The 11653-nt window shown below is 38.5% G+C and overlaps 1 protein-coding gene across 1 annotated transcript; it reads right to left on the reverse strand.

Moving 5' to 3' along the window:
* Positions 1-4477: 4477 nt before the first annotated feature.
* On the reverse strand, positions 4478-4984 carry LOC142163909 (putative mitochondrial protein AtMg00860). The gene has a single exon (XM_075221061.1). It carries the CDS (start codon positions 4982-4984, stop codon positions 4478-4480), a length of 507 nt encoding a protein of 168 aa, XP_075077162.1.
* Positions 4985-11653: the final 6669 nt, after the last annotated feature.

Here is an 11653-nt window from a genome sequence, read left to right on the forward strand (position 1 = left end):
TTAAATCTATTTATTATCTCATGATTTATCCATTAGCACCAAAGATTATCAATCAATGCAGTCAACTAAAGTCATACAATGATATAAGAGAATCTTTTTCTATAGCTATATATTTTAATTACTCGGCATATCTAATATAGATGTTATGACTTTGTGAAAAAAATAAGTATAATTAATCAGATAATTATGATTATTTAATAACATTATTTCGTAAAAGAAATAATTAAAAATAGCTATCAGGAGTAAAATTAATCAAATAATTCTGATTGTTTAATAAAATTATGCTCAAAGGTCTGATACAAAGAGCAGTGGCAGATTTGAGGTGTTTATACAATTGCTCATTACTGGAAATATGGAATTGAAGAACTACAATTTTCAATTTATTAGCGAGATCCATACATAGTAACGAAGTAAATAATGACGAGAATATTTTAGCAGGATAAAAATTAAACGAGCCACATATATTTTTGTTTCTTCATCTATTAACGTTTTAGGTACGTGTCCCATCAAAATGTTATAATAGGGTCACCCTATCCAATACTACTATATTAGATATTGATATTTAACGGGAACTATAAGGACCATACTATCATATGTAAAGCTATAACAACAACTTATAATTTTATAAATATATTATCACGATCCGAATTTTCCACCCTCGAGAGTCGTGATGGCGCCTACTAGTGTGAGCTAGGCAAGCCAATTATGTGAACAATTTACCTTTTATTATCCATTTTATATTCATTAACAATTGCAAAGTAATAATATTTAAACATCGGAATTTAACAAAAGTGGAAGAAAAAGCAATAAGCTAGCTGAACATGAATCCAATACCACGGTTTGAGTCTCGACTACCTAGAACTGGTGTCACAGTTTTACATACGGTCTAAGAATACTATAAGCAAAGGGTCTGAAAGAAATAAATACAACATTGTCTCTAGAAATGCATGAAAGAAACAGGAATAGTAGATAGAAGGAGATGCCAAGGCCTGCGGAGGCCTGCAGGACTACCTCGGGTCGCCTGATGATCAAGAATCAGCAATCTCACTGCGGTCCGAAGTCCACAACACTGGGGTCTGCATAAAAAGGTACAGAGTGTAGTATCAGCACAACCGACCCCATGTGTTGGTAAGTGCCTAGCCTAACCTCGGCGAAGTCGCGACGAGGCTAGGACCAGACTATCAAATAAACCTGTACAATTTAACTATATACAGCAGAAAAAAAGTACAGAAAGAAACAGTCATATAAGTCAAGTATGGGAGGGGGAAAACATACTGTGGGGAAACATCGAATAGTAACAGAAGAGCAACACATAAATATGAGGATCATCACAATTCAATTGAAAATAGGAAGGGGAAATCATGCTGCGGGGTACAATAAGTATCAACAGGAAACCAACAATTTAGTGTAGAGAAACCGTAACACAGTTATCAATAAAAATTAGGAAATCAAAGACAAGTGCACGGCATCACCCTTCGTGCTTTTAATCTCTCTCACCAAAACAATACACGGCATCACCCTTCGTACTTTACGCTCTTCCTCACCCAAACAACAATCACAAGGCAAATAGGGTAAGAGAATCTATAACCTCGAAATAAAATCAAATAACAACAGAAAATTAGTTAATAGACGTAAAGGACAACATAACTCAATTATCAGCAAGAATCAGGGAAATCAAGGACAAGTACACGGCACCACCCTTCGTGCTTTTACTCTCGTCCTCACCATAAGAATCAATACAATAGGTACGGAATGGTACATCGTGCGGCACGGCATCACCCTTCGTGTTTTACACTCTTTCCTCACCATGAATACAATATAATAGGCACAGAATGGTACATCGTGCGGCACGGCATCACCCTTCGTGCTTTACACTCTTTCCTCACAAACAATGCACGGCATCACCCTTCTTGCTTTAACTCTCTTCCTCATCTAAACAATAATCACAAACAATAGGGCAAGGAAATAAAGGAAATTTGCAATAAGAATCTCGGCAAGGGAGCAACAAGTCAACAATTAAATTCCGGCAAGGGAACAACATCAATAACATCCATATCCCGTCAAGGGAGATTACAAATAAATCAACAATAACCCGGAAAGGGTGACAACATAATGATCTCTTCTCTTTCTCACTTTTACTTCACAATTCACTTCACAACTCGAGCCAATGCTCTAGAGGTTCAATTATCACTTATACCTTCACAAGTCATTTCACAACTCGAGCCAATTGTCATGTCCTTAGTTGTTAACTAAGTACACGTGCGGCACTTGACAACTCGCTCACGATCTTGCACAACTTGCTTACGTTCTTTCTATGTCAAGTCAGCCTTACTACACTCAAGATCGCTAAGAGAATGGAAGAAAGAACACAAGAGAATTGTTAAAGGAAGTTTTGTATTAGAGAGAACTTGAATTGTTTTCTTGATGAATTACAAAAGAATGACCCCCTTTATATACTAGTATCCTAGGAACTAGTGTGTAAATATTAATTATTACACAAGTCCTTGATATTTACAAAATAAGGGCTTTTTCTAGAATTCTCTACAAGCCTAGAAGATTCCAAGGACTTTCCTAGAAAATCCATAAGGATCTAGGTTCTTCCTAAGGAAATATCCATACCTCTCTAGAATCTTCTCACAAATGCTAGCCTTCTTCTTATGTAAGCTTTCGCATGGCATTAATATATGCCAAATGGCGCCTATATGGCATGATGACATGGCGTGTCATCACACTCTCCCCTACCCAATATTGTGATGACCGCGGTGCAATGCTGCTGCATAAACTCTCGAATCTTATCTTTGAATTGACACAAGTCTTCATATCGTTCCCACGTGGCCTCCTCTAGTGATTTCCCTTTCCAATGGACGAGGAACATAGCGATGGCTTTTTGCCCTTGTTTTTGCCTGGCCTGGTAATCTATGATAGCCTCAATCTCCCAATCATGCGAGGCGGTGATAGTCATTGGCGCCTGACTTGATTGGCCCCTACTCGGATCATCCTTATCTTCATGATATGGCTTAAGCATGCTGGCATGGAAGACAGGGTAGATCTTAAGATACGATGGCATGTCAAGCTTGTATGAGATCTTGCCTACCTTGGCAACGATCTTAAATAGACCCTCATACTTGTGAATCAGATTCTGATGCATGCCCCGTAGTGCCTTGAACTGTCTTGGGTTAAACTTTACCATGACCATGTCCCCAACTCTATAGTATGTGGGACGCCACTTACAGTCTGCAAACTTCTTCAACTTCTTAGCTGCCTTATCCAAGTAGGACTTAGCAGTATTGAGCTTATCCTCCCATCCTTTGTTCATATGATAAGCCCCCAAACTCTTTCCCTCGAACGCGGCTAGTAAGGAATGTGGAGTTTGAGGTTGTTGGCTTATGGCTAGCTCAAATGGTGTCCGTCTCGTGGACTTACTCCGCTTCAAGTTATAAGAGAATTAGGCGATGTCTATGAGCCTTACCCAATCTTTCTGATACGCGCTTACATAATGCCTCAAGTAGCATTCTAGTAAGGCATTGACTCGTTCCGTTTGTCCATCCGTCTGTGGGTGGAAACTAGTAGAAAAGTGCAGCTCCATACCAAGTATGTCAAACAACTCTCTCCAAAAGTTTCCAGTAAAGCGGGGATCTCGATCACTGATTATACGCCTTGGTAAGCCCCAATATTTCACCACGTTCGTAAAGAATAGCTTGGCGGCTTCCTTGGCTGTGCAACCTAGTGAGGCGGGCATGAAGGTGGCATATTTGGAAAATCTATCCACGGCCACCATAATAGTACCATAACCGTCAGACCTTGGTAGGAAAGTGATAAAGTCCATAGTCACGCTCTCCCATGGACGTTATGCAACTGGTAGTGGCTCCAAAAGTCATCCTAGTTGTTGTTGTTCAACCTTGTCCTGCTGACATACAAGACAAGTCTGCACATAACATTCTATATCATCTCGTATGTGTGGCCAATAGTAGACTGACTCAACCAAGGACCTGGTGCAACGTTGGCCTGGATGACCAGCCCACATTGTATTATGACTCTCCCTTATGATCCGCCGTCTAATGTCTCCAAACTTAGGCACGTAGACCCGCCGATCCGTGGTAAGCAATATGCCGTCTTCTACCTAAAAACATCTCGTCTTGCCCTGGTTGGCTAACTAGATAAGTTGTTTGGCTGCTGGATCATATTGCATGCCTTATTTTATAGGCTCCCGAATATCCCATCTCACTGAAGTGATTGTAGCAAGCTCGGCTTTCTGGCTCAAGTCATAGGCTACAACATTACCTTTGCCCGGCTTATTCTCCAGCACATAATCAAACTCGGCCAAGAAATCCTGCCACCTAGCCTACTTTGGTGTGAGATTCTTCCATGTCTGAAAGTAGCTAGTAGCCACATTATCAGTCTTGACCACGAACCTCGGCCCGAGCAGATAATGTCTCCATGTACGAAAGCAATGCATAATGGCAGCCATTTCCTTCTCTTATACCGTGTAACGCCGCTCTGTATTATTTAACTTGCGACTCTCAAATGCTATAGGATGTTTATCCTGCATCAAGACACCCCCAATGGCAAAGTCTAAGGCATATGTGTGCACCTTAAAAGTCTTGGCAAAGTCAGATAATGCCAAGACTGGCTCCTCTATTACAGCTGCCTTAAGGCCTTCAAATGCCTTTTGAAAACGCTCCGTCCAAACCCATGTCTTGTTATTCTTTAGCAACTCAGTCAATGGTGCGGCCTTTGCTGAGTATCCACTGACAAACCGACGATAGTAGTTAACAAGGCCAAGGAAGGATCTCAACTTAGTTACCTTTATGGGTGCCTCCCACTCCTGGATAGCACGCACCTTAGCCTCGTCCATGCGTAGCTCGCCATTGCTAATGACATGGCCCAAGAAGTGCTCCTTTGATTGTGCAAACTCGCACTTCTCTCTCTTGATGTATAGCTCATTCTCCCGCAAGACTTGGAAAACCTTCCTTAAGTGTTCCATGTGTTCGTCCAAGGTGTTGCTGTAGATAACTATGTCATCTAGGTAGACTACCATGAACTGATCAAGGTAGGGATGAAAAATCTTGTTTATAAGGGTGCAAAATGTGGCCGGTGCATTCGTTAAGCCGAAGGGCATCACCAACCACTCAAAGGCTCCATATCTCGTTACACATGTTGTCTTTGGCTCATCCCCTTCCGCAATGAGAACCTGGTAGTAGCCCTTTCGAAGATCCACCTTGGTAAAGTACTTGGCTTGCCCAAGTCTATCAAACAAGTCAGCAATGAGCGTGATCGGGTACTTATTCTTCACGGTGACCTTATTAAGTGCTCGGTGGTCTATGAACAAACGCAGCGATCCATCCTTCTTCTTCTGGAACAATACTGGTGCGCTAAAAGGTGCCTTTGATGGGAGAATGTGACCAGCATCTAGCAGCTCCTTCAATTGTTTCCTGAGCTCCTCTAGCTCGGGAGGTGCCATACGATATGGGGCAAATGTGCATGGCTTAGCCCCTGGCTCCAACTCAATCTTGTGATCCACCTCTCGCCTGGGCGGCAAGTGCTTAGGCAACTCCTCGAGCATGACATCTTTGTTTCCTTAAGCAACTTCTCTATGCAAGGTGGCACTGTCTCTTGAAAATTTTTGTCTTCCTCTAGACTTGCAATGGTTTCCACGAACGTCGACTCCCCCTTCTTGATCCTCTTGACAACCTGCATAGCTGAGAGTTGTGCTTGGATCTGTCCGTGTGGCATAGTCACTATAGGTACCATGCAAGCTCCTTCTCGCTCCATAACCAAGAGACGTTAAAGGTAGGGGTCAATTAATGTATGACAATGTCTATAGAACTCTTGCCCCAGTATGATGTCAAAGATATCCATAGCGGTTACGGTAAAGTTTGTCATACCTTTCCAAGTTCCCAATTTGACACCAACTCCATTAGCTACCCCACGAGCATTCTGTATCTCGACATGCACGGTCTTGACGCGAGAGATGGTTGGAGCAAGTTTCAATTCTAGTCTCTTTGTGGCAGCCTCAGTCACGAAATTATGAGTTGCTCCAGTATCCATCATTGCACGAGCGGGCTTGTTGTTGATGGTGAGATCCACATACTGATTGCCATTCTCGGTAGGTTGGATAGCTTGCTTCGTGACAACACCACATAATCCGATCATACTAAGGCTGTACTGTGGGCCGGTCTGGGTCCGGAATCGGCCCAGGACCGCGGTCCAAATGGGCCTAATGGGTCGGTTCAAGTGGGCCTGGGCTTAAGTGGTGCAAAAACCCGTGACGAGTCGGTTCAACACAAATAGCTCGTGAGCCCAGAACCGTTAAGCTCGGGACCGACAGGCGGGCCTAGGCCGGTTCAACCGGGCCAAACGGGCCCCAACGGCTATTTTTTTTAATTTTTTTTTTTTGAAATGCCCAACGGCTAGATTTTAAAATCTGACCGTTGGGCTTCAAAATTGGTCCGTTATGCACTTTATAAAATAGCCATTTGGGCCCAAAACTTTGCTTTAACCCCAAACTTTTTATAATTACACTTTTTCCCAATTCTCAACTATAAAACCCCCTATTCTTTCATTTTTACTCACAAATTCATCAATCTCTCTCTAATTTTCTTCTATAATTGCTTACTTTATTATTGCAATTTCGTGAAAAATTGTGAAGTTGGTGAATTGAAGTATTCAAGTCTTCAACGATATTCAATTTTCAAGAAGTTGTTCGTCAATTCGGTGAACTCGTTCCAACTCTTAAGTTTTAATATTATAGTTTTGTTAGTTTTATTTAGTATAATTATAATTAATATGACATTTTCTTTGAAAAATATTTTTGGTGGTAAAGGTAAGGGAAAATCTAAAATTGGTGAATCTAGTAGCCAAGCTACTACTCTTCCCCCGGCTCCCCGACCCAGACCTGTTACCCGTCCTCCTCCACCTATTATTTTTGATAGTGATAACCCTTGTTTTCAATTTTCCGATAGTCAATTTTGCCATGATGTTGCACCGGGTCAACAATTAAATGAAGAAGTTATGAATGCTCTTTATCCTAATGAAACTATCTTTGAAAATGATGAGGAAAATGATGATTTAGATGAAATGCAACCGGATTTAGATGATACACCTACTAGTCCTGTTAATAACCCAATTAATTCCCCGCCTGGCCCTCCTGTAGTAACCCCTACTTTTAATAGATAATCTTCTAAACGGCCCGAAACATCTCTTGTTTGGCATTTTTTTACTCAACTAAGAGAACAAAATAAGGCTAAGTGTAAAACTTGTGGGTCTCAACTAGCTCATAAATTTACTGGAGACCGTAGCGGTACGGGTAGTTTGACTAGATACATATTGAAACACCCTAGAGATAAAGCTAGATTTTTACAAATGAAAGTTGTGTAAGAGGGGACAAGTGTAGATAGTACGGTTAACCCTAGTAAAGGTTCAAATCTAGTTCAACCGGGAATTAACACTGTTACCGGTGGCATTTTATATTATGATCCAAATAAAGATCGTGAAGAATTGGCAAAAATGGTTACTGTTATGTGCTTACCCTATAGTTTTCCTTCTAACCCTCATTTTGTGCATTATATTAGAAGAGTTTTTAATCTTACTTATAAAGGATGGCCTCGCGCAACCGTAAAGAGCGATATTTATAAATATAAACATGAATATGAACAATATTTGCGCTATTTATTTACTCATATAGATTGTCGCATTGCTATTACTAGTGATATTGGTAGAAGTGGTAATGACTGTGATTATCAAACTGTTACAAGTCATTGGATAAATGAGGAGTGGATAATGCAAAAGCGCATTATTGCTTATAGAATAATTAATTCACGCCACACAGGTAAGTTTATTGCTAACACAGTTGCAGTTATTTGTAGATATTTTTGCATTAGAGATAAAATTATGTCGGTTTCAATGGATAATGCTTCTAGTAACACTAATGTTGTAGGTTTGCTTACAACTACACTAAATCCTGCATTTAGTAATATTTTTCATGTTAGATGTATTTGTCATATTTACCATTTAATCGTCAGTGCTGGTATGAAAGTTTTAAATGAAGAAACTGAAAAGGTTAAAATGGCTCTTAATTGGCTTTTTTATTCAAACCGTAGAAGTAGACTTAGAGACTATTTTAAAAAATGTGATGAATTTGGCCTTAGAGAAATAAAGGTTCCTAAACCTTGTCCGACTAGATGGAATTACATGTATGAAAGTTTAGTTGTTGCATATGAATATAGGAACCCAATAAGCGCAACACATAATGCTCGTGTAGGTGATGGTGATGGTGATGATGATGAGCACCTTATAAATCAAGATTGGAGTAATGTTAAAATTTTGATGATAGTTCACAACTAAATGAGCTTCAAGTTTATTTGTCGCAGGGACTTGAATCAGAGAATCCCGACGGCTCCTTCGATGTTTTGGAATGGTGGAAGGACAAACAAAAACACTATCCGGTTCTTTCAAGGATGGCTCGAGATATTTTAAGTGTTCAAGTTTCTACAGTGGCATCAGAGAGCGCATTCAGTCAAGCGAGACTTCAAATCGGTGATCATAGAGCGTCTATGAGGGAGATCTTGGAAAAATCAGTATTCTTCAGAGATTGGATCCTTTCGAAAAGAAGAAATTTTGGACTTGCAGAATCACAACCGGAGATAGATGAAGCTTATGAATAAATGCTAGCGGAACTTGCGCAGGATGCTGCTTCGCCCGGAAGCGGTGATGAACAAGCTTCTTTTCCACCACCACCAACGGAAATTCCTCCGAACCTTCAAGGATTTATGAGATTTGTTAGAGATAATACATAGACTAACATGTAACTTGTATTTTGGCACATCTTCCTTAGTTTTTTTTCCTTTTAATGGTGGTATTAGTACCTTATTGTGCTCATTCCATTGGGGGGAGGAAGACTAAGCAAGATATTGTCATTCTTTGTTAATGTCGTAATAGTAAAATATATAAGACATTCCCTTGAATATTTCTTTGCAATTTATTTTGTGTTTAAATTTGATATAGTATATATATATATTATATATATAAACTATATATATATATACTATACATACTATATATACTATATATATTTATATAGCTATATATAAGCAATTTATACTAGTATATACATATATAGTTTACAAGAAAATGCCTTAGATAAAAAAAATAAAAAAAATAGCCCGAAACGAAAAAAGCCCGTTAGGCCCGTGGGCCCGCCCCATTTAGCCCGAGACCATGTGGGCGTGGGTATATATAAGGCAATATATATTACATAAGGCAATATATAATTATATATACACATAATACACCCTTATATATACATACTATACATACTATATATACTATATATATTTATATAGCTATATATAAGCAATTTATACTAGTATATACATATATAGTTTACAAGAAAATGCCTTAGATAAAAAAAATAAAAAAAATAGCCCGAAACGAAAAAAGCATGTATGTATATATATATATATATATATATATATATATATATATATATATATATATATATATATATATATATATATATATATATATATATATATATATATATATATAAGGCACGGCCTACAAGGTACATATTTTTATTTTTAGTAATTTTAGTCTTTCTCCCTAGCCGTGACTATGTCCGGCTAAACGGATTCATATCTATGTTGAAGAACTAAGTTCTCTTGCATCTTAACCATGAAGAATCCAGACTCTTTCAAAATATAAAGAAATTTTTAATATAGTTTCTTGATTTGGTTCCAAGATGGTGGTACAGTCGGTTCTGGTACTACTCTTATTGGCTTTGCCTTAGTGGCTACGTCTAGCCAGCTGTGACCTTAAAGCCCGTCTGAAGTTGTCAAAAGGGCTACCTCTTTCACAGTTAGAACTACTAGACACATGGGCTCAGTAAGAGTATGTATCGGGCTTCTTCCCCTACCTTTGCCCCTAGTGACCCATGAAGGGTCCATTCTGCAGAAATTGCAAATCATTATTAATTAAAAAGGATAGCATAATTCTAGTGCTGATATCATCTTGACCGAAAGGACACACATTTTCAATTAACTGAAGAATATCAATAACTTCTTGAAAATTAGAGTGTTCTTCTTCCCTTGTTTTAATTATGTCAGCCATAATTATATCAAGTATAACTTCTTGTAAGTCTCTATTTAATTTAATCACCTTAAGAATAGTGATCAATACCTTATCATCAAAAAACATGGTATAATAATTCATAATCTATTCTAAATATTCCCGGGATAGAAAATCCGGAAGGGAATTATCAATTCCTTTTTTGTATTGTATTTCAAAATCGAAAGGTGCTAGCTGAGCCTGCCATCTAGCAAATATTAATTTTGAAGCATCGTGCTTAAAATCTTTGTCAAACATGTATTTAACAGATTGAGCATCAGTTTTTATCAAAAACTTTTGGTTGTATAAGTCGTCTTGAAATTTTAATACACACTTAACAATTGTTAACATTTCATGCGCCACAGTAGCGTATTTCTTCTGGGCTTCGGTCCATTTACCAGAGTGAAATCTTATTAAGTATTCACTCTTATTATTGGGATTTACTTGTTTCAAAATCCCTCCATATCCAACATTAGACGCATCTGTCTCGATAATCTTTTGCCAAGTAGGATTGGCAAGGGTTAAACAAGGTAAAGATTTAACACGCCCTTTAATACTTTTGACTAACTCAGTATGTTGGTTAGTCCAAGGGTGTTTATGATCTTTCTTCAGCCGATCGTATAGAGGGGCTAGATCTCGTGACAAACTTTTATAAAAAGGGGATATATAATTCAGATGGATTCCGGCCTTCTTTCTTCAAATGAAGAAGCATCCTTATATAACAAAAAAAAAGAATCTTGAATAGTAAAATGGGTCCCACATCTGGGTCCCTACACAGTGTTTTTACTGTAGATAAACAGTGTTTCTACTGTGGATGAACAGTGTATCTACTTTTTAAGTGGGTCCTGGCGGCTGATAAGCTGTCAAGTCTTCTTTTTGTCCAAATTGTGCATTTGTTGGAGGAATTCTTCCACCTTGTCGATATCTCTGTCAGATAATATCATTTCTGGCTGTATAGGTTGTGTATCTTCTACGAGGTCATCACCACTCGTTTCACTTCTCATCGAAGTGTCTGATTTTTCGCACTGATCTAGTGATTGGAGCAGATTTCTTTTCAATCCTTCTAAGTATTGATTTATCAAATCAATTTTACCTCCGTCTTGGATTGATATTCTCCGAGCAATATGTTTAACAGTGCTTTCTTCTATTATCCTCTTTTGAGGGGCCGTTACATATAAATGGACTTGTGTTTTGATAGAATCTAATAATTCTTGTCCATATAACGTCTTTGTTTTGGGATCAGTCTTCATCAATTTGTCCCAAAAATTATTGTAGAATACCCTATATAAACAAGGGATTTGTTCTTCCGTATAACCTAATTCCGGAGTCCATTTATGGATCCAGGGGATTGAAAATTCAATAAAGAAGTAGATTTGATCAATTTTTTCTAGGTAACAGATATGATCTACGTGATATAACTCTGTTAAGAACGGCGAAGCTTTTGTCCATTCTTTGTATAACTTTAGAAATGGTTCGGGCAAAATCTTGGTAGTAGGACCGTGGTATGACCACCAGTTTAAAAACCAGTTAGGGATAGGTCCTGTAAATA

The sequence above is a fragment of the Nicotiana tabacum genome, chromosome 1 (genome assembly GCF_000715075.1).
Source record: "Nicotiana tabacum cultivar K326 chromosome 1, ASM71507v2, whole genome shotgun sequence".
Taxonomy (NCBI): Eukaryota; Viridiplantae; Streptophyta; class Magnoliopsida; order Solanales; family Solanaceae; genus Nicotiana; species Nicotiana tabacum.